We start from the raw sequence: 23238 nt of genomic DNA, 5'->3' as shown, positions 1-23238 counted from the left end.
TGGTAAAGTTAAGAGTTTCTTAAAAAAACACAAAAAGCATTGGGCAATCCCTATTCAACTGGGGGATGTGTATATTCCACTCTAGCATTTTCTATCCTGGATGTATGCCATAGAGAAACCCTCACACACCTGGAGAAACTCCAACAGGAATGTCCATAGTAACATTGTTTATGATAGCAAGAGTTGGATACAATCTAGCGTGACTTTGGTAGAAAGACAGAAATATCTGTGGTTTTTTTCACTTAATAGAATCTTATTCCTTTCCCAACATAATGAGAAGTAACAAAAGCAGGTTGCAGAAAAATGCATACAGTATGATACTTAGTCATACCAAATTAAGATATAAAAAAAATACTTGAAACATCTAATTTTTATTTATTTATTTTTATTTTAGAGACAGAGTGAGGCAGGGAGAGGGGTGGGGCGGGGGGGGGGGTGCAGAGAGAGAGAGAGAGAGAGAGAAAGAAAGAGAGAGGATGCTAAGCAGACTTTAGGTTCAGTGCAGAGCCCGACACAGGGCTAGATCCCACAAGTCTGGAATCATGAACTGAGCTGAAATCAAGAGTCGAACACTCAACCAACTGAGACATCCAGGCGCCCCAATACTTCAAACATTTTAAAGGATACATACATACATAAGGAAAGTATAAAGAAATGCAAGGGAATGGGAAACACCCAAATCAGGTACTGGTTTTCTCTGAGAAGGAGGGAAGGAAGGAGTAAAATGTAATTGGGATGAAGTAGCCACGGATCTTTTAATGTACTCATAGTATTTCATTTAATGAGAAAACAGTGTTTGAAAGGTGACTGAGAGAAATTCAAACCCGTTATACTATTATTATAAACTGAAAAATTAAGTATTCAGCAAAAAAAAAAAATCTATCTTTAGATGGTAAGAAAGGTTAAGGGGCATTTATGATGGACAAGAAACTGTCATTAACTTATGGTCATAGCTTAATTTCATAAGAATATTGCCTGTTTGTTCACCCATCTTAATTTTTTAAAATATTTTATTTATTTTTGAGAAAGAGAGAGAGAGACAGAGTGTGAGCAGGAGAGGGGCAGAGAGAGAGGGAGACGCAGATTCAGAATCAGGCTCCAGGCTCTGAGCTGTAGCACACAGAGCCTGACATGGGGCTTGAACTCGTGAACCACGAGATCATGACCTGAGCTGAAATTGGTCACTCAATCGACTGAGCCACCTGGGCTCCCCTCACCTGCCTTATACACCAGATGAGGTTTTAGCCTCTTGGTAAAAATTGAATCCGTTTTCAAAGGCTAAACATTTGCTATCTTTTGATAGAAAAGGTATTATAAATAAATTTTTCATAAGTTGCAAAGGCAAATTTGCAAGTGACATTCCTCCCTTTCTGGCAGAATAATAAATCTTATGCAAACCACTGAAATAAGTGTAGAGCACTATAATTGACTAGTTTGAAGGAACAATTCTACTTGGAATATGTAAATCCTGGTATTTTAGTTTTTAAAGGGTCAATCATACCAAGTTGTTACCATTTTTTTCCTGAAGTCATTATAGATTTTATAGCTCATGTTCTCTAAATTCAACATAAACTAAATATGTACTTTAGACTTATGAGTCTCTCTCTTGAAACTGGGTTCTGTACCTTATTTGACACGAACATTTCTGTTTGCCACCTGCATCAAAATGAAAAAGAACCAGCTATTTTCCTAATTTCTGGCTTCTTTGATTCTCACTAACAATTTTCATGATTTTCTGAGGCACCCGGGTGGCTCAGTCAGTTATGCGTCTGACTTTGGCTCAGGTCATGATCTCGCAGTTTGTGACTTTGAGCCCCCGGTCCGGCTCTGTGTTGACAGCTCAGAGCCTAGAGCCTGCTTTGGATCCTATGTCTCCTTCTCTCTCTGCCCGTCCCCTGCCCGAGCTCTGTCTCTCTGTCTCTCTGTCTCTCTCTCTTTCTCAAAAATAAACATTAAAAATTAAAAAAGAAAACAATTTTCATGCTTTTCATTATTATTATTCAGGAATCGGGAGAAGTGTGTATCATACACACGGAAAGCAGGATATCACAATAATAAGATCTTGAAACTTGGGCAAAGCACATATCACATCTACGTTGCATTTCTTCTGAGCCTGACTTGATAGGGTTGACATAAGTTTTAAACAGGACAAGGCTCAGAACACTCGGCAAAGTGTCTAGCATATAGTAAGCACACAAAAAATGCTAATAGATGGTGAGGATGACAGTGACAATGCAGCCCATATATGGAATTGGCTCGAATGATTTTACCTTTTGAATAAATGAGTAAGATACATAGAATAATGATAAACAGACTCATAATGAACATTCATCTTTCAGATGCCTCTCAACATACTTACCCAGTGTAAAATCTGGTGGCTTAGGTGACATTGCCACTGAAATGATTCAGGATGCTCACAGGACCTTGACAAGCTGGGACTACCCCTTAATGATGTAAGAAAGGCCAGCTTTAGTGTTTGGTCCATAATATATACACTTTTATGTCTCCTCCTGTTTGATGAGAAAGCCCACTATTTCTACAGAATTTTCTTTAAAGTTTATTTATTTGTGTGTGTGTGTGTGTGTGTGTGTGTGTGTGTGAAAGAGAGAGAGAGAGCGTGAGTGCACACAAAAGTGGGGGAAGGGGCAGAGAGAGAGAGAGAGAGAGAGGAAGAGAGAATCCCAAGCAGGCTCTGGTATGGCACAGAGCCCCATGGGGGGCTCAGACTCACAAACTGTGAGATCGTGACCTAAGCCGAAACCAAGAGTTGGACGTTTACCCAATTAACTGCCCCCACACCCCAGGCGACCCTCTGCAGAAGATTTACTTCTGATCTATCCCTGGTAACTTTTCCCGGTGGGTGCACCCATCCCTCAACTGTGTAAGAATTGACTACTGAAACTCACAGCTGCACCTTACTTGAGAGAGTTTCTCTCAGCCCAAAGAGGCAGTGTTACCCACAGTCACGTAGGAGATTGAGGTTGGGGGGAAGAAGCCTGCGGTAGCCAGCGACTGCTGATGGGGAGATACAAGCCCAGCTCCCTTGTCTCAGGGTGGCTGACTCAACGGAGCCATTTCTGCTCTGGCATTTTCTTTTGGAACCAGGCTGAACCCGGGCTGCAGTGAGACCCATGTCTTTATGCAACTCCTTCCCCTGCGCCATCCCGCTTCCTCATTCTTACAGATTCTTTTTCCTGCAGAGCCCCCTCAACAAATCCCTCACACAAGAATTCCAGTCTGAAGCTCTGCTTCTGGACAACCCTGCCTAAGATCCCTTCCGAGTATGTCTGTTTCTACAGCTATATTAGGAATAGGAGAGCACTTTCTGTTGTTTCTCTTGTAGACAAATGCATAAAAACCTTTAATACTTTGTGGTTTTGGTTTTCTAGTCCTGTAACCTGTGTATTTATTTAGATCTCGGAGGTTAGTAACCATTGTAGCTTAGTGCAACTCTTTTAGATCTACACATAGTAAAGACCAGAAACCAAAAAACAAAACAAGATAACGACAAAAACAAACCTCTGGTCCCCTGAAGCAATGTGGGTGGCAAGAGCATTTCAGTGCTTTTCTTTCTTTCTTTCTTTCTTTCTTTCTTTCTTTCTTTCTTCTTTCTTTCTTTCTTCTTTCTCAGTGCTTTTCTTAACACAGTTGCTACCATATAGGGTGAAGCTCTGACAAGCATATCATGTTAGCTAAAGAACAACAACCTAAATTTAGGGGTGCCTGGGTGACTCGGTTGATTGAGCATCCCACTTTGGCTCAGGTCATGAAAGTCTCAGGTCATGACCTCGCGGTCAGTGAGTTCAAGCCCCACGTTGGGCTCTATGCTGACAGCTCAGAGCCTGGAGTGTGCTTAGGTCTCTGCTCCTCCCCCACTCACGCTCTGTCTCTCTTTCTCTCTCTTCCTCCCAAAAATCAATAAATGTTAAGAAAAATTAAAAAAAAAGAACAAAACCTAAAATTTCATCCTAACTTAAAGAGTTTTACTCTCAATATTACTCCTAGAAGTATGATGGAGACTCAAGCTGCCATATCTGATGGTGAGGGTAAGATCAAGAGTTTGAAAGGGAAGAGATAGTTTACATGCCTGAATAAGATTCTTCATTAACTTTATTAAAGGTTTTGAAAAATACTACAATATCTCAAAGATCTGTTTCTAAGAACTGAAATGAGAAGGTGGTCGTAGAAGGTATTTCTTTGTTCTTCGTTAATAAGAACCCGGCCACTAATGGTCTGTATCAGCCATTATTATTCTCAGTTGGGCATGTCCCAAACCACAATTTGACTTTAAATTTCTGTTTCAGGCCATGGCATTTGCAACATATCAGATGCTAAGAAGTTAGTATGCAAGCAGCATTAGTTTTTTTTTATGATTATATTCCTGTTAGACCTCTCAATGGCATTCCGTGCTTCTAACAGAAATGTAATCTGGCTGTCCTAGACACTAAATAAGGTTTGTCCATCACTCACTCCCACAAAAAGGCTCCTTATTATTGGCAGGTTGGAGAGCTATAGTGTGGCCTGTGCTTCATCTGATTTATTTCGCATCATAAATGGCTGATGTTGCAGAAAAATGGAAAAATGTATGTGTGAGAGGAAACAGTGGAAGGGAGGCAGGGAAGGTTGGAGGAGCCATCGGAGAGCAATGCAAGTCTGACCTTAATGAAGAGGGGAGGGAAGAATGTCAGGAGGAAGCATCTCAGAGTACTATGCAGCGTAGGGAAGTTTTAGCAAGGCTGTTGGGGAGTCTTCAAGCCACAGCCCCACTACCTGAGGTCTTCTGTATCTTTTAGGAACAGGACTGCTATGCTCAGCCATCGGCTAGGAGCAGTCTATGGGAAGCCTGGTGTCAGCACAAGTGTGGTGATGGGTTTCAGAGTGTAGAAGGCAGGATCTATGGTGAATTAAGCTCCCCATAGTTGCAGGTCTTTGAAGCACATCTTTCTGATTGTCAAATGTTCCCTACCATTTTAAGATGATGGGATGAGAAAAGAAAGATAGAAATGGGCTGTAGTTAGAGAGATATTTAGATTCAAGGCAAGGTTTCTGTTGTTTTTTTGAATGGGAAAGACTTCAGTATGCTTGTAAGCCTAGAGGAGGGAATCTGCAAATTGGGAGAAGTTAAAGGAGAGGAAGGGAAGAAGGGAAAGGGCAAAAGATGGGTGGGGAGTTTGTGTGTGTATATGTGTGTGTGTGTTTTTTTTGGGGGGGGCAGGGGAGAATGAGAATGAATTGTGAAGAAAACTCCAGAGAAAGAGGAAGAAATTGGACACAAGTTGTAGCTTTGAGGAGTGGCATCTTATTCCCTGGGACAGTGTCTGAATATGATTAAGGTTGGACATTGTTGGAAGTTGAAGGGAATTGTGTTTGATTATTTCAATTTCATTCCAAATAGGAAGCAAAGTATCAGGGGCAATGGTGGAAGGTTTAGTCTTGAACAGGAGGAACAACATCCTCTGAGGTTAAAGCAAAAAGGTAAGATTGGGCTTAGAGAAAGACTTGCAGATGTGGGATGAAAATATGGGAGAGAAAGGCTGATGACCTCAATTTCTTGATGAAGTAGGAGGCAAAGTTATCCGTGGAAGGTTTTATTTGTAGCTCTTCTCATGTGACAAAATTCTATACACAAAACTATAACAGAAATAATATTTGGTATATTAAAATTAATATGTCAAATATCTTTTATATTAAGGTTATTACCTATTACATTAATCTTTTGTAGCAATGTGTGTGTCTGTTTCTTGGTGTATAACCCAAAACTCAAATATTCTCTTGATTTAATCTGGAATTTTAAAAACTGACATTGTATTGAATTTATGTTATTCTCAATCAGAAAAAATTACTGGAAATACATGGTCAGTGTATTATGTATATTTACTACCAAATTTAACAAAACGAAACCACTTTTGAGCTATGTAATTTAGTATTAAGATAATTTTATCATATGAGCATATACTGGCTTACTCCATCAAAAAGTAGACATCAAAGTATTTCATAATTGGGAGGGGACTTTGACATCATTGGTTTCTAGTGTAGGGAGTCTCAGACCTCCAGAAATCTATAAATTGAGTAGTAAAGGTTTATGATCAATTTTCAAATCTCAACACACCAAATGGAAATCCCACTTCACCTATATGAAGGCTGAGGTACAATTATTTCTTTTAAAGTTTATGTACTTATTATTTTGAGATAAAGAGAGAGTGTGAGTGGGGGAGGGGCAGAGACAGAGGGAGAAACAGAATCCCAAGTAGGCTTTGCGCTGTCAGCTCAAGCCTGATGCAGGGCTCGATCCCATGCATGACCTGAGCCAAAATCAAGAGTCAGATGCTTAACCAACTGAGCTACCACCCAGGTGCCCCTGAGGCTACAGTTATTTGAAATGATGTCAATTCAGTAGGGCCACTCTTCAGAAGCTCCAATGGGCCTTTGCAATATTACGATATGGAAAATGCATTAATCATTATTTAATCAATGAGTTTTAAAAATAAACAAAAGCTTCTGAAATATGAGGTTGGGGCTGAAATATGAGGTTGGGATTATAAAAGTTTGAGGTAACTGGTAGTCAAAAAGTTTGGAAAAACTGATTTAATCTAATTCTATAATTTCCAGATGAGCAAACGGGGCAGGGGGAGATAAATAAATTACCCAATCTCACATCACCATTCATTACTAGTAAAGCCAGCATTATGATTTGCATATTTTGGAAGTTGTGAAAAAATTACTTAACATGGGATTTTCCTGTGTGTTAGGGTTTTGCATTTTGTATCATGGTGTTTAGTGTTCTTAGCATTTGGAACCCAAATGCCCCATGTTTTGTTTTGGAGATGCTTTGGGAATGAATATGTATGAGTAGGGAACACCCTACTCCAAACAGTAGGCCAACTTTTCTGTAAAGTGGTTAAAAAAAAAAAAAAACAAACAGTTCCACAGAGGTAATTGAAAAACAAAAACCTTCAAACGAGGCTTTGTAGTAAAGAGGTACCATAAAAGTCTAATTAATTTCAAAGTCCGTTCTTCCATTCTTCATAATTTTAGGGTAGCCCTCATTTATATCTACTCTAGTTAAAACAGTACTTTAAACAGAGCACATAATTAAACTGTTAGTGGATGAATCTGCAAAAAGAAAACTTATTTTTGACTCTTCTACAGTTTTAATCTTAAATGTGCATACTAAATACATACATTCTTATCAAATAATTAACATATATTCACAATTAACAATCAGGGGCAATCTTTATACAAAAATTCTGCTACAGCTATAATTTTTGAAAACATTTATCCCCCCAGCAAGTTCTACCTTTTTAAAGATAGATACTTTGAATGAAGAATATAAGATACAATCATAATGAGCGGTTCAAACAATGGTTTTCCTTCTTGTGGAATGTCTTAAAATTTCCTTCCTTATATTTCTTTATTCTTTGTCCTCATGTTTCTTTAGACAACACAGTCATTTCTTCTTCTTTTTTTTTTTTTTTTAGGAAGGGGAGGTCTACTGATGGTCTCAGAGAAGCGCCTTCATAACTGTTGCTGAGGCAGAAATGGAATATTTAATAATTCTACATCTCATTGACGCAGTCTTCCAAGATGTTAAGATCATTTTCTAAGTCCAAAGTTTCAAAATTTTGTAAAGATAATCAGAATTTTAAAACAAATGGTAATAAGTCGTTTCTGAGTTCATTTTCTGTGATATCCAATAATAGGTCAGCTAAAGCTCAGATTTCATACTGGCGTCAAATGAACACGGCAGAATGAACATAGCTGAGACCTAGTCATTGTCATAGATGCAACCTGAAAAAAAAAAACAAAACGAATTTCAATGTAGTTATATAGAACACATATCTTCTAAGTGTTCCAAGGTTAGAAATGTGGGTGATTCACACTCCTCTGATTTAGGATTTAAAAAATGTAGAACTGGCTCACTTTATGAAAAAGTAGTTAAATGGAAGACCCTATATGTTCATTGCTCGGTATGCAATCCTAACAGAGTTTCTGGATAGATTTACTCTTTATCAAAATTAGACTCAGGAGTATTTTATCTGGCATTTAATTAAATGTACTCTTTGGTAGTCTTTCTAATTGAGATTAAAGATGTTAAAATCCAGCAAGAATCATGTTTAAAAGGAAACTAAAAGGCCACATGATTAACTCCATGTATCATTTCAGTTGAGATTAATTTTTTAGATCTTAATTTATAAATATGTGATGCTAAGAGAATATTAATGAGCATTATAGGTTATAAAATAAGTACCTACTAATTGGTCAAGTATGCGTATTTTTGTGTATGAAAGTAATTCATAGTAAGATTAATGGTATAATGAATACTCACCAATTATTTTCATACTTCTGTTTTCAAAGAAAATAAATAAGATTCTTGCTTGATTTTCAGTCATGTGCAAAGATAATTTTTTAAAATTATACCACGGCATTTACCTTTCCTAACGTTTTCAAGTGATTCAAATTCTGATCAGATTAGAAAGCTCTAATTTATCCAGCAAGCTATTTTTAGTATTTGTAAGAATGAATTCACTGTTACTGTTCTCTGCGGTGGGTGCCATGTGAAACTTACCATCAGCAATATCATCATAGATCTCTCCATCACTGTAAATGCAGAAAATAATTTTTATCTTAAAGAAGGTATCGTCTTAACATTAAGGCAATATTTAGATTAAAAAGTTAATCATATGATTTTATATGACACAATAAAGCATTTAAGGCTGAGAAGTTACATGTTATGCTTTTATAAGTGGGAAAAAACTTCATATTCATCTACATCGTCTTTCACTGGCTTAGCCTAATCTTCTGTTCTATTCTAAAAATAACCAAAAACCCACAACTTATTCCATATCATAGACACACAAAATAATGGAAACATGCCTCAAGAACATATACCATGCTTTATCATCTTTGGATCCAACCATGTGCCTAGCACACAAGCTATATCTGGTAAGAAAAGCTTATTAAGTTTGTGGAACTGAACAAGCTGAAAAATCATGGCATGATACTCCACCGGGGGCCCTAATGGATTTCTTTAAAATATATATATATTTAAGTAATCCCTACACCCCACATGGGGCTTGAACTCACAACCTCGAGATCAAGTCATATGCTCCTCTGACTGAGCCAACCAGGTGCCCCGTGGATTCTTTATATTTGTTAATATCAGATTTATACTTTTACTTGAACTTCAAATGTTGAATGAAATAGAATACATTTGGCATAGGAAGTAGGTGCACCATTTTTGCATGTTTCTAATTATAATTTGTAAATATTAATTATAAGATATGTAAATATTAGTGACAAAATGAGTAGCCAAGATGTGATTATTATGATGATTCTTATGTCATATAATTCTAAAAATATTTATAGTTATAGGTTACATGCATAATAATAGTTCTAGCGACTCTTACGTATTTTGGTTTTACTTGGTCCTGAATCTTTGTGAAATATTCTATTTAAAATATTTTTTTTAATGTTTATTTATTTTTGAGACAGAGAGAGACAGAGCATGAATGGGGGAGGGCCAGAGAGAGAGGGAGACACAAAATCTGAAGCAGGCTCCAGGCTGTCAGCACAGAGCCTGACGTGGGGCTCGAACTCACGAACCGTGAGATCATGACCTGAGCCGAAGTCGGATGCTTAACCGACTGAGCCACCCAGGCGCCCCGAAATATTCTATTTTATATACCTACTGAATCCCTCCTATGTACCAGGAGATATAAGTATGAGATAGGGGTGCCTGGGTGGCTCAGTTGGTTAAGTGTCCGACTCTTGATTTCAGTTCAGGCCATGATCTCACAGTTCGTGAGTTCAAGCCCACATTGGGCTTGCTGCTGTCAGCACAGAGCCTGCTTCAGATCCTCTGTCCCCCTCTCTGCCCCTCCTCTCCTTGCTTGCTCTCTCTCTCTCTCAAAAATAAGCTTAAAAAATAAAGATAAAATAAATATGAGATACAAGCTTTGATTTCAAGAAGCTTATAGTCTAATGGAGGAAATAACGATATATAAGTAATTAATATAGAAAGTGTTATAAATGCTAATATAGCCTTGAACTGTAGGATACAGTTTCAAAGTTCAGAAACACAAGGTGACTGTCAGACCAGACCTGCTTTGGGTTCCTGTACTGCCTCTGTGCTTTTATCATGGAAGCAGCAGCAGGCCCTCCAAGTTGGGGCTACTATGGCAGATGCTATGAGTTGCCTATGCCTTCTGTTTGGATCCTCTGAGACTGAGGGAGAGTTTGGCTCTTGGAAATCTGATATAAATGCAAAGAGGACAGATTTTCCTATCATTCATTCAATAAACATTAAGTATCAATTCACTTCTATAGATGGTGAACCAATAATTACTTAGAGTATACTTTCTTTTTTTTTTTTTTTAATTTTTTTTTTTTCAACGTTTATTTATTTTTGGGACAGAGAGAGACAGAGCATGAACGGGGGAGGGGCAGAGAGAGAGGGAGACACAGAATCGGAAACAGGCTTCAGGCTTCGAGCCATCAGCCCAGAGCCTGACGCGGGACTCGAACTCCCGGACCGCGAGATCGTGACCTGGCTGAAGTCGGACGCTTAACCGACTGCGCCACCCAGGCGCCCCAACTTTCTAAATTCTCTCTAATCATCCTGTAATAATCACTGATGAAGATGTGGTCCTATGGTTTGCCACATATTCTTTCTTGAAATTTGTATCTTTCATAAAATAGAAAAGTCCCTTGCCTACCATCGTGATTAAGGTTCTGAGAAAAATAAATATATTATGATTATCTTTCTTTTGACTCTTTACTAGTTTTCTGACAAAGCATTTGGCATTGACTTGCCTCTTTCTGATTAGTGTCGGTTGTTTATGGATATACTTTGTGAACCTTCCTTGACTTTATTATAATGCAGAATTCTGTAAATCTTTATGTTGGCATATGACCTGATAATGGAGGTCATTTCTTGCACTGATATGCTTGGAACGTTTGAGGGGGGACTCTAACAGCACACTGGTAACAGGCTGTGACAACATCTTATTCATAAGAATAGAAGAAACATTGACGACTATCTTTTTTTGGGCATGCTTCCAAAAAGACAACTTAATACTCTACTATGCCTAGTGTGAGTAAAGAAAAGCCCTCAATTGGGGGCCAAATTACTAACAGGTGACATTAGCACCTATTGTGTAGATACTAATTGGTCCCTGATTAATTCAATTCAACCAACTGCATTAATCAATAAGTGAAAGGCAAAATACTTATGAAAGTGTTAGTGGTTTTGACCTGTCTCCAATGTTTGCCATGTCTGTCTCCAATGAATGTGAACTGTATACTCATGAATGAGAAGGGTTCTTGTCTATTTAGAAGAGTAACACTTTATGAAAACCTTAACTTTATTAGGTATTACGATATTGACGTTAGTATAGCATATTGTTTTAAAATTTATTTATGATAGTTTGAAAACCTTAACTTTATTAGGTATTACGATATTGACGTTAGTATAGCATATTGTTTTAAAATTTATTTATGATAGTTCAGTAGGTTGTATTATTTAAATGATATTAGGAATCTTTCTTAAAGAAGAGCATAGCATTCTTTTTATAAGTATAGTAGTAGAGGGAAATGAGCTTACTTATCCACCAAGTAACTCCGAAGAACATAACCATCTATGAAAAAAAAAGAAAAGTAAATTTTATTAATAGTACAGCATTGAAAAATCTTTACCGTTTCTTTTAAGAAAGTGAAAAAGAATGGAATAACTAATATGATGTAATGTGATCTAATATACTGAATAATTAGATCTATCTCCAAATATGACCCATTTTTCTTACTTGTGTCCACTTTTCTCTCCTTCCTTTCTTCTCCTTTTCTAACTTTTCTTTCTCTCTCCTACACCTCTCTTTTCCTCCATTTACACTCTTTCCCCTTAAAGAGAAACAAACTATCTTAAAGTTACTGCAAGTTGGCACACAAGCCTCTTCCACATTTTACCCTATTTCTTCGAGGTGTTATCCATGTGCCCCAGTCTTGTGAAGAATATGCAGTTTCTCCAAATACAAAAGTAGTTCATAAATAGGTATTCCAAATACCACTGATCAGAACCTTAACTTATAAAATGTGATTAGGTTGAGCAGAGTCAAAACCGTGTTCAACTCCCTTCTCAGCTCAGCAATCTGGTGATTACTTGGGGGAGGATGGAATGGTTTGTATGCCCAGTGTGGAAGATTTTCCACCGCTGCTTTTGCCATTTGATCATGCCTTTTCATCTTTAGTGAATCAAATCATTATTTTTTAAAATAAACTAATTTTTTATAGAGAGTCAGTGAGCGAGCCAGAGTGGTAGAAAGAGAGAGAATCTTAAATAGTCTCTACACCCTTTGCAGAGCCTGACACAGGGCTTGATCCCATGATCTGAGATCAGGACCCGAGCCGAAATCAAGAGTCAGAAACTTAACTGACTGAGCCATTCAGGCACACCTCCCTTTCTTAAATTTAATTTTGTTTTTGAAACAAATCATTATTAGAAGAACACATACCAGGCAGTCTAGTGATTCCCTGTTAAACAGAAAATAGACCCATTTTATGCAAGAAAGCAAAGATTTTTTTTGAGTACCTTATCTGCGCCTCTATTGTGCAAAATAATCCTAAGAAAAAATATAAACGATTTTTCCTGAAAAAAAAAATGTCTGCTGACATTTAATTAGTATTACTAACATTTGGAATTCATAGTTTTGGACTGGCACCTAAACACTACTGTATGCTTGAGATTAGTACCATTTACTGCCTTGTCAATATAGCCTCTAAATTCTTTCACTGAATCAATCTATTGGGCTTGGTCCACTTTAGATATAAGTTTTATTAGAGTAAATGTGTAAAAAATTATAAAGCAGGAAACTCATAGACAAAGATTAATACAAATGATAATAAACTTACTTAGACACACTGATGTCATATCGCCATTGACTTAATATGCAAAAACATTTTTTAAAAAAAGCTGGGATCATACAAGTGAAACTCTAGATTAAAACTTAAGAAAATGAATTTTTCCTTGAAATATTCCAGGGTAAAAAGAACTCCATTGAAATATTTTATCAAGAAATTCACCACTTTTTTAAGAAATATTTTTTTAATGCTTATTTATTTTTATGAGAGAGAGAGAGAGAAAGAGGGAGGGCATGTGCCCATGAGTAGGGGAGGGGCAGAGAGAGAGAGGCAGGTAGAGAATCCAAAGCAAGCTCTGAGCTGTCAGCACAGAACCCGACATGGGGCTTGAACCCAACAACCACGAGATCATCACCTGAGCTGAAGTTGGACACTCAATCCACTGAGCCACCTGGGCGCCCCAAGAAAGTCACCACTTTTTAATGAAAACTTTATTAAAATCCTATTTGGAAAAGGAAAAATCAAAGTTCTCTTTGAATTCCTGTAGTATGGAAATAACGTAGCATATGTCAAAATGATAAAAGAGCAATAATGTAATATTTTCCTCAGAGTATGAAAAGTCAGACCTTGTTATACCTTCCTTTTTTATTTCAATTAAAGCAAAAGTGGCAAAAATTATTAATGTAAGAACATCTAAAATTAATATCCTTGGTTGTCTTTTATATCACAGTTCTTTTATCGATTTCATGTTAACAGACTTCTAAAAAAAATTAAGGTATATATCATAATTTAACACCATTTTTAAAGGGGAATAAGCTTGTCTCTAACAAATTCAATCTACATGTGTCTCTCAAAAGAGAAAATCTGTGCAGATAATAAGTTTTTAGAAGAAATTGTGGATTTTGTGTCAAGGTCCCAATAGCTGAAATCTGTCTTTACCTGTACTGATGTTTGGGGCTAAAATAAAATGTGAATAGTGCTCTATAGACAGTAATGGTCACAAACTCCCCACTAGTTAAAATTGGTGGTTCTGCTTATGTTTGAATTTTTTTCCTTAGAATAGAGCGGGAAATAGGGGTGCCTGGGTGGCTCGGTTGATTAAACATCCAACTCTTGGTTTTGGCTCAGGTGATGATCTTATAGCTTCATGACTCTGAGCCACCCCCCATCGGGCTCTGTGCTGACAGCACAAAGCCTGCTGGGGGTTCGTTCTCCCTCTCCGTCTCTCTCTACCCCTCCCCTGCTCACACTCTCTGTCTCTCCCCAAAATAAGTAAATAAACACTAAAATTTTTTTTAAAATTGGGAAATAAAAGAATACAATAATAAGTGTTCTCATGATATATTCATGTTTAAATTAATAATTTAAAAATAATGACATGTATGAGCTGAAGTTTTTACAGTGGAGGTAATCTCATTGTGAGCTGTTCAGGCTTTGCAAAGTCTCTGAACTAAAATTAGAAGATACAAAATTAGGAAAATGTTTAAGAGATTATAAACTGCTGCCAGAGGTTGGACTTACTCCAGCATTGAATATATTTCTGGGTTTTTTTTTTTTAGTCTTTATAATATTAAAGGAAATAAAGAACAAAACAAAGAGAATATAATCACCATTTTTGGATCTTAAAGTTTTCTATTTTCCTGTGCTTTTAGATAATCTACTTTCAAAAACTCATTTATGCTAAAATTTATAAGTAAGCAATAAACAGTCCTTCACATGACCAAAGTTAGTAACTCATGATATACGGCTTAATAGCCTGTCTTCACAAAATTAATTATAAAATACATATTCTTCTAGATTCTAAAGCCCCTATTACATTTCCTCCTATATCTTGCCTGTGTGAGAGCTCTAAGGAATGGCTTTCTCTTTTGTTGAATGCTCTGCTGTTGCTGTTGCTTGTGTGTGTGAGATAAATAAATATGACTGATTGTGAACATTATCTCAGAAACATGTATCAAGGAGATGCGGTGTGGGATGTACTGTATTCCTCTATTTTAGCTTTCTGAAGTGATAATTTGGGGCTCATTAGCTGTAAAATTACTATTGTATAGCATCTTTACAGGGTTAATGACTTTTAATAGAGCATAGGTTTTGATGTCTAGTACCTTTAAAAATCTCTAAAACTTCATTCTCTTAAAAGCATGATTCATGACAGTGTAAAAACAAGTGACTTACCATGAATTTTTATATTTTATATAATCTCCCCGTTATAGTCCCTAGAAATATTTTTTTTTTGCAGTAGAAAAATGATCTCCTTGCTTAAATGTTCCATGTACATCCATTATAAGGAAAATTAATGAAAAATATGAAGGAAATGAACAAAAAAGTCATCACGGCTCCATACCACGTAGAATGGTCGCCATGTTTACTGTGGGTGCTGGCGTACCACGGATTCTCACACAAAATATGAATTTATTATTTGGAAACTTCACATTCATAAAGCAGAACAGTGGCTTGAAACAAATGTTCTGAATTATGCGGTGGGTTAGAGCTAACTGAGAAAGTAATACCCATGCCTTACATGTGCCAGTTCTCAGGATTGACTCACCTTCCAGAAGGTTGTTGTGAATAAAATTATGAAGGAAATTCAAAATAATCTTTGGAAAAATAGAAAATATCTTCATTCTAATGTTTCTAAATTTTTTACTTAGTAATAAGCAACAAAAAAAGTAATGTTTTTTTTTATTATTTCATTTGTTCTAACAAGTCCAGATATAAAGTTAAATTTACTCAACTTGGCTTCACACAGTTTAAAAACAATAAAATCATGTTGCATAGATTTACCTCAGCAAATGGAATAATATTTGACTTCAAGGAAACATGGTCATAATATAACAGACAGAAAAAAATAAAACACTGCGTATAAGACTAGATATAAATTATTAGCCTTGTGTTATAGAAACGTTCTCTCTCCCTCTCTTCTTTCTCTCTGTCTCTCTATATTTCTAGGGCTTCAAATCAGTAGACTTTTAAAATTTCTGAATTAAAAAAATTTTCTTCAGTGAGCATGTTTTATATTAAACTGAAAACAAAATAACTTAAGGAAAGAAATGATCAACTGGATTTGAGAAAATCCAAACTCTCTTTGAAATTCCCCTTTCTTAGATGCCCAAAGGAAATGGAGAACATTTTAACCACAAATAATTCAGTTCATGTCTCCTTCCACACTTTTTATAGAAAATTTTTTCTCTGGTGACAGGAAGTGGAAAAACCCACAGCTAATGAGACATTGAGTTGTGGAATATGTGCAAATATTAGTGAGAAATTCTAAACATTTGGGAATGTGCCAGAAATACATATTTAAGATCTCAACACCTCTGCGATATGTGTTTCCATAAGTCAGTGAATGAACTGATCAAATGTGATAATGCTTGTGAAAGTGGCTTGTACTCCACTCCACAATGGGAAGAGATTATTGTTCATGCTTTCGCCTCTAATTTCTACCATTACAAAATAAGTTGAAGTAAACTATGCTTTCTTTTCTCTGGTGGATTGAAGAATGGAAAGTAAGGAAAATGTTAGGGTTACCATGGTGTTGGATTGCAAATGCCTTTATGGCGGTCAGATGTAGAAACAAGAAACTGAAAGATTTAAAATCTCCTAAATGATACATAACAAGCAAACCACATCACTAAAGCTAAGATGGAGAACTTCTGTCTTCTAACAAGTGAAACTATTCCATAGACTTCTTCCTGTGTGTGTTTATATGTCAGACTTTCATCTGGTTTTCCAACTGCAATCTCCAAATTGTTACATTCAGTTTAGTAAGCCAGCCCTGAGCAAGGTGCCAGGCACCAGGAGATGTACTGGCAATACAATGTTGAGAACATTTCAGTGAAGCTACTCTCAAGCTCAGAGGCTAATAAGAATAATAGATTGGTAAAACGGTAAGGACAATTACAGGGACAAAAGCCATAGCATGGTGGGACAGAGGAGAGATGAACTGTGATTGGTGACTGGGGAGCAGAGAGTGGATGTGCTCCCAATTTTAGATGACAAATGGATTGTTGTTAATAGACAAGTAGGGAGGCACCTGGATGGCTCAGTCGGTTATGCATCTGACTCTTGATTTCAGCTCAGATCGCGATCTCACGCTATGGGAGATCGAGCCCCGTGTCCGGCTGCGTGCTGAGTGTGGGGCCTGCTTGGGATTCTCTCTCCCTCTCACTCTGCCCCTCTCCCACTTGCATGATCTCTCTCTCTTTCAAAATAAATAGTTTTATTTATAGTTATTAATAGTTCAAAATAGTTATTAATAGTTATTAATAGTTCAAAATAAATAGTTTCTCTTTCAAAATAAAAAAATAGACAGTTATGGGCATTCGAAGTAGAATGAAATAGCACGGAAAGATAAAATAGCATGGCATATTCAGGGAATGACAAGGAAGTGATATATATTTTTGGAGTGTCAGTTGCAGATGGAGAATAGTTGATGAGCCTGAAGACAGATCTAAAGAGTTTTATGTATTAGCCTAAAGACTTTGTGTTTTTAAAAATAATATTTGAACAACAGTGTGGCAGGTGGATTGGATGAGAGTAACAGTAAGGTAGACATATCATTTGAAAGGCTATTGCAATAATCTAGATGAAGAAGGGTTAAATCTACACAATTATCCCAAATCCTATAGACATACATGAAGAATGGATCAGAAATTAGGGAAATTAAGAACATCAAGGATCCAGTTCAAGGAAGGAATAAGCAGGAGGTTTAGAGAAATTAAGAAAAGCAGGAGATTTGGCAAAATGAAAGTGAAATTAAGCAGATATGATAATTACAATTTGGAATAATGCTTAACATGAAAGGTAACAATAGATGCTCTAGGTGGCCTTGCCCATAGACCTTCACCCTCACCACACCAGTGACTTTGCTTCTCTCAACTTTCAACTGACAGCACTTGCATTTTTTTTTTTTAAACAGATCTCTTTTCTTTGGCTTCCAAAGCTCTTTGTCAGCTTGCCCAGTATCCTGAGTGGCTCACCACCTGCCCAGGAGTTAGGCTTCAACTTCACATGGACAGGAGTTGATGTATAAGCATCGCGATTTATTTCCCACTGGGTGGGATAACACTGCTACTCTGAGTTCCTAACTGGAATAAGCTCCAGTTATTCAAGTGGCAACCTTTTCCATAACAAGGCTTTGTTGACTGCCTTTCTCTTCCTGTCCACTTTTCCACTTGCGCATGATTTTTTCCCAGAATCACCTCCTAAATGGGGAAGCCAAGCTAAGACAAAGCCCAGTCAAAGAAAGTATTTAAATAAAAAGCAACAGGCACACAGCACTACTGGTTTAATCATCAGGTTTCCATTCTGTTTGGGATAGACCCCAAATCACCTAAGACTTGAATTAGTTATCAGTGAGCTTAGGAATTGTAAAGTGCACTTGGTATTGCACCAGAAAAAAATGATAAAAGTTACATGGAACCCTTGATTGTTGTCTATCAGTACTTCATGCAATCTTTCCACTTCTCGTTTTTAACTGATGATAAATTCTAAGAGGGTAGTAGCCCTCCAGTAGTCATAGCAGTATTCAGAATTAATGATATCCAAATAGGAAGTGATAGATTACAAAATCATCCCTGAGTAGTTATTATTTTCTTCATTCTTTTTTTTCTAAATGTTTATTTATTTTTGAGACAGAGACAGACAGAGTGAGAGCAGGGGAGGGGCAGAGAGAGAGGGAGACACAGAATCGGAAGCAGGCTCCGCCTTATCAGCACAGAGCCTGACATGGGGCTTGAACTCACAAATCACGAGATCATGGCCTGAGCCCAAGTCTGACGCTTAACTGACTGAGCCACCCAGGCGTCCCTATTTTCTTCATTCTTAAGGTCCACTGGCTTCTAGGAAGTTAAGGGTCTCTTTCAAATTTCTGTTTCTGGTGCCATATCTTCTTGCTCATCTACATCTATACAAGTTGTTGATGAGGTCATTTACACCTTTGTTACTCAAGAGTTTGTTCCGTGAACCTCAGCATCAATTACCTGGCAACTTGGTAAAATGCAGAATGTTACACCTCATCTCAGACCTACTGAATTAGAATCTGCGTTTTTGACAAGATTCCGATGTGATGTGTATGTATGTTGAAACTGAAGACCATTGCTTTAGATGGGATTAGTTGCTAAAGACAAGAATCTCAGGACAGCGTGGCAAGGTTGGTCTGAGGCTTGTGCCCTGGGGAAAGGGCCACATGACAAGTACTAGGATAATTTTCTCTTATGAAAAAGCAGAGAAAAGAAAACAGGTTCACTTAGGCTCATCACCTCAATCAGCCACTATTGGCCGTTTAGTTAATTTCTTTTATTTACATAATTTTTTGATATGGGTATAAGTCCTATCCCACATGAAGCAGGCTTCTTCCTTCTCTTTCTATTGTGTCATGAGAATTTCCGCACATTAATATCATAGTCATCATGTAAATATTCAGGCTGGTATATTAATCATAACTTACTTCATACTTTAAAAAATTTTTAAACTCTTATTTATTTATTTATTTATTTATTTTAATATGAAATTTATTATCAAATTGGTTTCCATACAACACCCCGTGCTCATCCCAACAGGTGCTCTCCAAAATTTTTAAACTTTTAAATGTTTTTTCTGACCCTTTCATGCATAGAGTTTTTCTACATTTGAAGCTATTCCTTGCGTTGCATCCTCACAAATGCTAGTGTGGATGTGGGTTTTCTTTGTCTCCTGGAGCACTGTCTACACATTATCTCCAGTGACCTTTGAGTGTTAATACTACACTACTCATGCCTTTTATCCTTTGTATCCACATTCCATTTTCTCCTTTTGAAAGCCAACCACACCTCCTCCATGATAACTTTAGATCCATTTCCCCAACCTTGAGTCACTGGTTTTATTCTTAAAACTCCCATTTCAGTTCCTGTCCCTGAGTCACCTTCCTGTCATTAAAATTCGACTCAGAGTTCATGTTTCCACACAGACTGGCCAAGCTGATATGGGGCAGCCACGCTGACCATTCAATTTTAAATACAGGACACATAATTTTGAATTACTCTTCCCCGGACTTTAAGTGAAATAAGCTTCTTTTTAAAGTTTGACAAAAACATTTCCATCTGTCAGTTTTAATAGCTGATCAAGTCAAAGAAGACAGGGACTCTCTTGTGTTCATTTGGAAGAGTATGTTGTATTAAGTGTGTCCAAATAGGAAATGAAAACAAGCAAATTTGCAAGGTAGGAAAACTGGAAATTCTGCACGTGACATGTGCTGTATAATTTCAAAACCAGATGACAGCAAGAGCCACTCACTGCTTAGCACAGTGGTTCTTGCTTCAGTATACTTAAGAATAAGCTAGGGTTCTTATGATCACAGGTTCCATCTGCCACCCCCCAGAGCTCATGACTTAGCAGGTCAAGAGTGGGGCCAGGCAACTGTGATTTTTTTTTTTTTTTTTTTAAATTTTTTTTTTTCAACGTTTATTTATTTTTGGGACAGAGAGAGACAGAGCATGAACGGGGGAGGGGCAGAGATAGAGGGAGACACAGAATCGGAAGCAGGCTCCAGGCTCCGAGCCATCAACCCAGAGCCTGACGCGGGGCTCGAACTCACGGACCGCGAGATCGTGACCTGGCTGAAGTCGGACGCTTAACCGACTGCGCCACCCAGGCGCCCCTGGGCAACTGTGATTTTAATACACAAAGGGTTTTCTGATGCTGGTGGTCTGTGGGACTGCATTTTGGGAAGTACTAATTTGGCATTACTTTGGTACCACAGTGCCGAATATAGCAGGCGAGAAACGATAAAGGATGAAAATAAGATACGCTGATTTCAGCACTGCAAATCTCTAGTTTCTTAATGTTTTCCACAATTCATAAAGCATAGAAAAAACAGTTAATAAAACAAGGGTGATCAGGAAAACGTGTCTGATTATTAAATCCTGGAATGCCATATTGACAAAGCGTAAGCAGTGACTTACATTTTCCTTCTTCATTCCTGCAGAGAACTTTCGTATCATCAGTGCTTTGTATAACTTCGAGAGATTCACCGGGCTTCACCTGTAGATCTCTGGTCCCCCACCTTTTAGAAGTTAAGGAGGGTGCAACTTTGGTTGAATATAAAACTCTAATTTCACCATCATACTGGAAAAATACAAACATTTATATTATTGATTGATGTGTATTATTAAAGTAATCCATTTACTGACAGATTTATTAAGAAAGTCTTTGCTAGGGCGCCTGGGTGGCTCAGTTGTTTAAGCATCTGACTGTCTCAGGTCATGATTTCATGCATTGTTCATGAGTTTGATCCTGCATCGGGTGAGCTGGAGCCCGGCCTCGGGTAAGCCCTGCTTGTCTCTCTCTCTCTCTCTCTCCCTCTCAAAAAAAAAAAAAAAAAAAAAAAAAAAAAAAAAGTCTTTGCCAAACAAGCAAAAAATAACGTAAAAGCATTACAGAAAAATTTTCGAGAGAAAAGCCACTCATAATCTCATGAAACTAATATAATCATTATTTTTAAAATTAAAAAATTTTAAGTGTACATGTGTGTTGATTTGATACACTCATATATTGCAAAATGATTAGCAATGTAGCTTTACCTAACACCTCTATCATTTCACATGATTACCACTTTTTGTGGTGAGAATACCTAAGATTTACTCTTTACAACTTCCAAGTATATAAGACAGTATTGCTAACTATAATCACCAGGCTATACCTGAGACCCCTAAAGTTCGTTCATCTCATAACTGAAAGTATGTACCCCTTTGACCAATATCTCCTCCATCCACCCACCCCAGCCTCTGGTAATTATCACTGTACCTTGTTTTTGTGAGTTTGGCCTTTGAAGAGTCCACATATAAGTGATATTATAGAGTATTGTCTTTCTCTGTCTGACTTATCTCACTTAGCATAAGGCCCTTAGGGTTGTCACAGTGGCAGGATTTCCTTCTTTTTCATAATTAATATTGCATTACATATACATCATATCTTTGTTTTATCCATTCTAGTTTTAGATTATCCTCTTACTAAAGTTCAAAGAACAACTAAATGTAAATGATTATTGCAGCATATATAGTGCATGTGTGAGACTTCACTTAATTTGTTATAAAATAAATTAAAATCTAAAGTAAATTTTGTAGTAAATAAAGGAGTTAGGATGGATAACTCATATTGATAATTACACTTAAACATTTTTTTTTAGTTTATTTATTTTGAGAGAGAGAGAGAGAATGCTCACATGAATGGGGGAGCAGCAGAGAGAGAGGGAGAGAGACAATCCCAAGAAGGCTCCATGCTCTCAGCATGGAGCCTGACGCAGGGCTTGAACCCATGAACCATGAGATCATGACCTGAGCCAAAACCAAGAGTCGGATGCCTGACTGACTGGGCCGCCCAGGTGACCCTATAATTACACTTTTAATAAGTGCATTGTGGTACTTAAAAGTCATTGTTTTTTTTTCATTAGCATTTTGTACTTTGTCTAATATTTAAATATGACATACTTTAAACTTTTTCCTGAAGTCTTTCTCTTCTTTTTCCTGCTTTTTTAGCTTCTTGGGGTCTTTTTCTTCTGTCTTAGCCTTGGCTCCTTGACTAAGATGGCAGAACACACATAAAACAACAGTTTAGTTTGAAAAGAATAGCGTACAATAAAGACTTCATCCATCACTTAACAATTTTGTTCAATTTTGTTTTTAGTTGGTTCCTTTTCTTAGAAATCTAGTACATCCATTGTAGTAAATGATAATATTTCATACCTGGAAGAGATTCTTCACAAGAACATAGTTAAAGTGGAAGTAGTGATTACTTATGTTGAACCATTGAAATGACTGAGGTATAGTGTAAACATGCTTACACATCAGAGGTTCCATATAATTCAGCCTATCATCAAACTCCCTATATATTTTCAGCCCTTCCTAGGTAATTAAGTGGCCTGGCCACTGTCATAGAAGAGGCTTTTTGAAAAATAATGTTTTTTAAAAAATTGATTTTTATGTCTTAAAAAGTTTATCTATTTAAAAATAAAAAAGTTTACAATTCTATTGAATTTTCTTGAGCCGTTTTTCATATCTTCTTAAAATGGAGCCAGGCTGGCATCTCATAGACACCAAATGGACTCCAGCTGGTTGTCATTAGAAGGGTGAAGAAGCCTAAGATAGTGATTCTCCAGCCTGGACACATATGGGATCACCTGGAAGTTTTAAAAAAGTACCACTACTTATGTCTAATTCCTAGAAATTCTAGGAATTAAATAAATTCTATATATTTAAAATTCTAAATTAAAATTCTATAAATTAAATAAATTCTAATTAAGTAGAACTGAGTGAGGTCTATACACATTTTATAGCTCCCCAGGTAATAGTAATTTGCAACCAAGGTTGAGGGACATTTGCTAGGGCTGAATGTCTATGTTAGGGAAAGGTT

The 23238-nt window shown here is 37.0% G+C and overlaps 1 protein-coding gene across 2 annotated transcripts in view; it reads right to left on the bottom strand.

The window, feature by feature from the left end:
• Nucleotides 1–7131: 7131 nt before the first annotated feature.
• Nucleotides 7132–23238, bottom strand: part of FYB1 (FYN binding protein 1) — a 154003-nt gene continuing 137896 nt past the window's right edge. For both annotated transcript variants that reach the window (XM_043599529.1, XM_043599537.1), the window contains 5 exons: nt 22317–22407; nt 20793–20955; nt 11603–11636; nt 8567–8598; nt 7132–7788 (listed from right to left, as the gene is read on the bottom strand). In XM_043599529.1, the coding sequence (XP_043455464.1) occupies nt 7766–7788; nt 8567–8598; nt 11603–11636; nt 20793–20955; nt 22317–22407 (343 nt within the window). In that variant the 3' untranslated portion in view covers nt 7132–7765. The remainder of the gene's footprint in view (nt 7789–8566; nt 8599–11602; nt 11637–20792; nt 20956–22316; nt 22408–23238) is intronic.

This window comes from Prionailurus bengalensis, chromosome A1 (genome assembly GCF_016509475.1).
Source record: "Prionailurus bengalensis isolate Pbe53 chromosome A1, Fcat_Pben_1.1_paternal_pri, whole genome shotgun sequence".
Taxonomy (NCBI): domain Eukaryota; kingdom Metazoa; phylum Chordata; class Mammalia; order Carnivora; family Felidae; genus Prionailurus; species Prionailurus bengalensis.
Note: the sequence above shows the minus strand (reverse complement) of the source record. Positions and strands in the feature narration are given on the sequence as shown.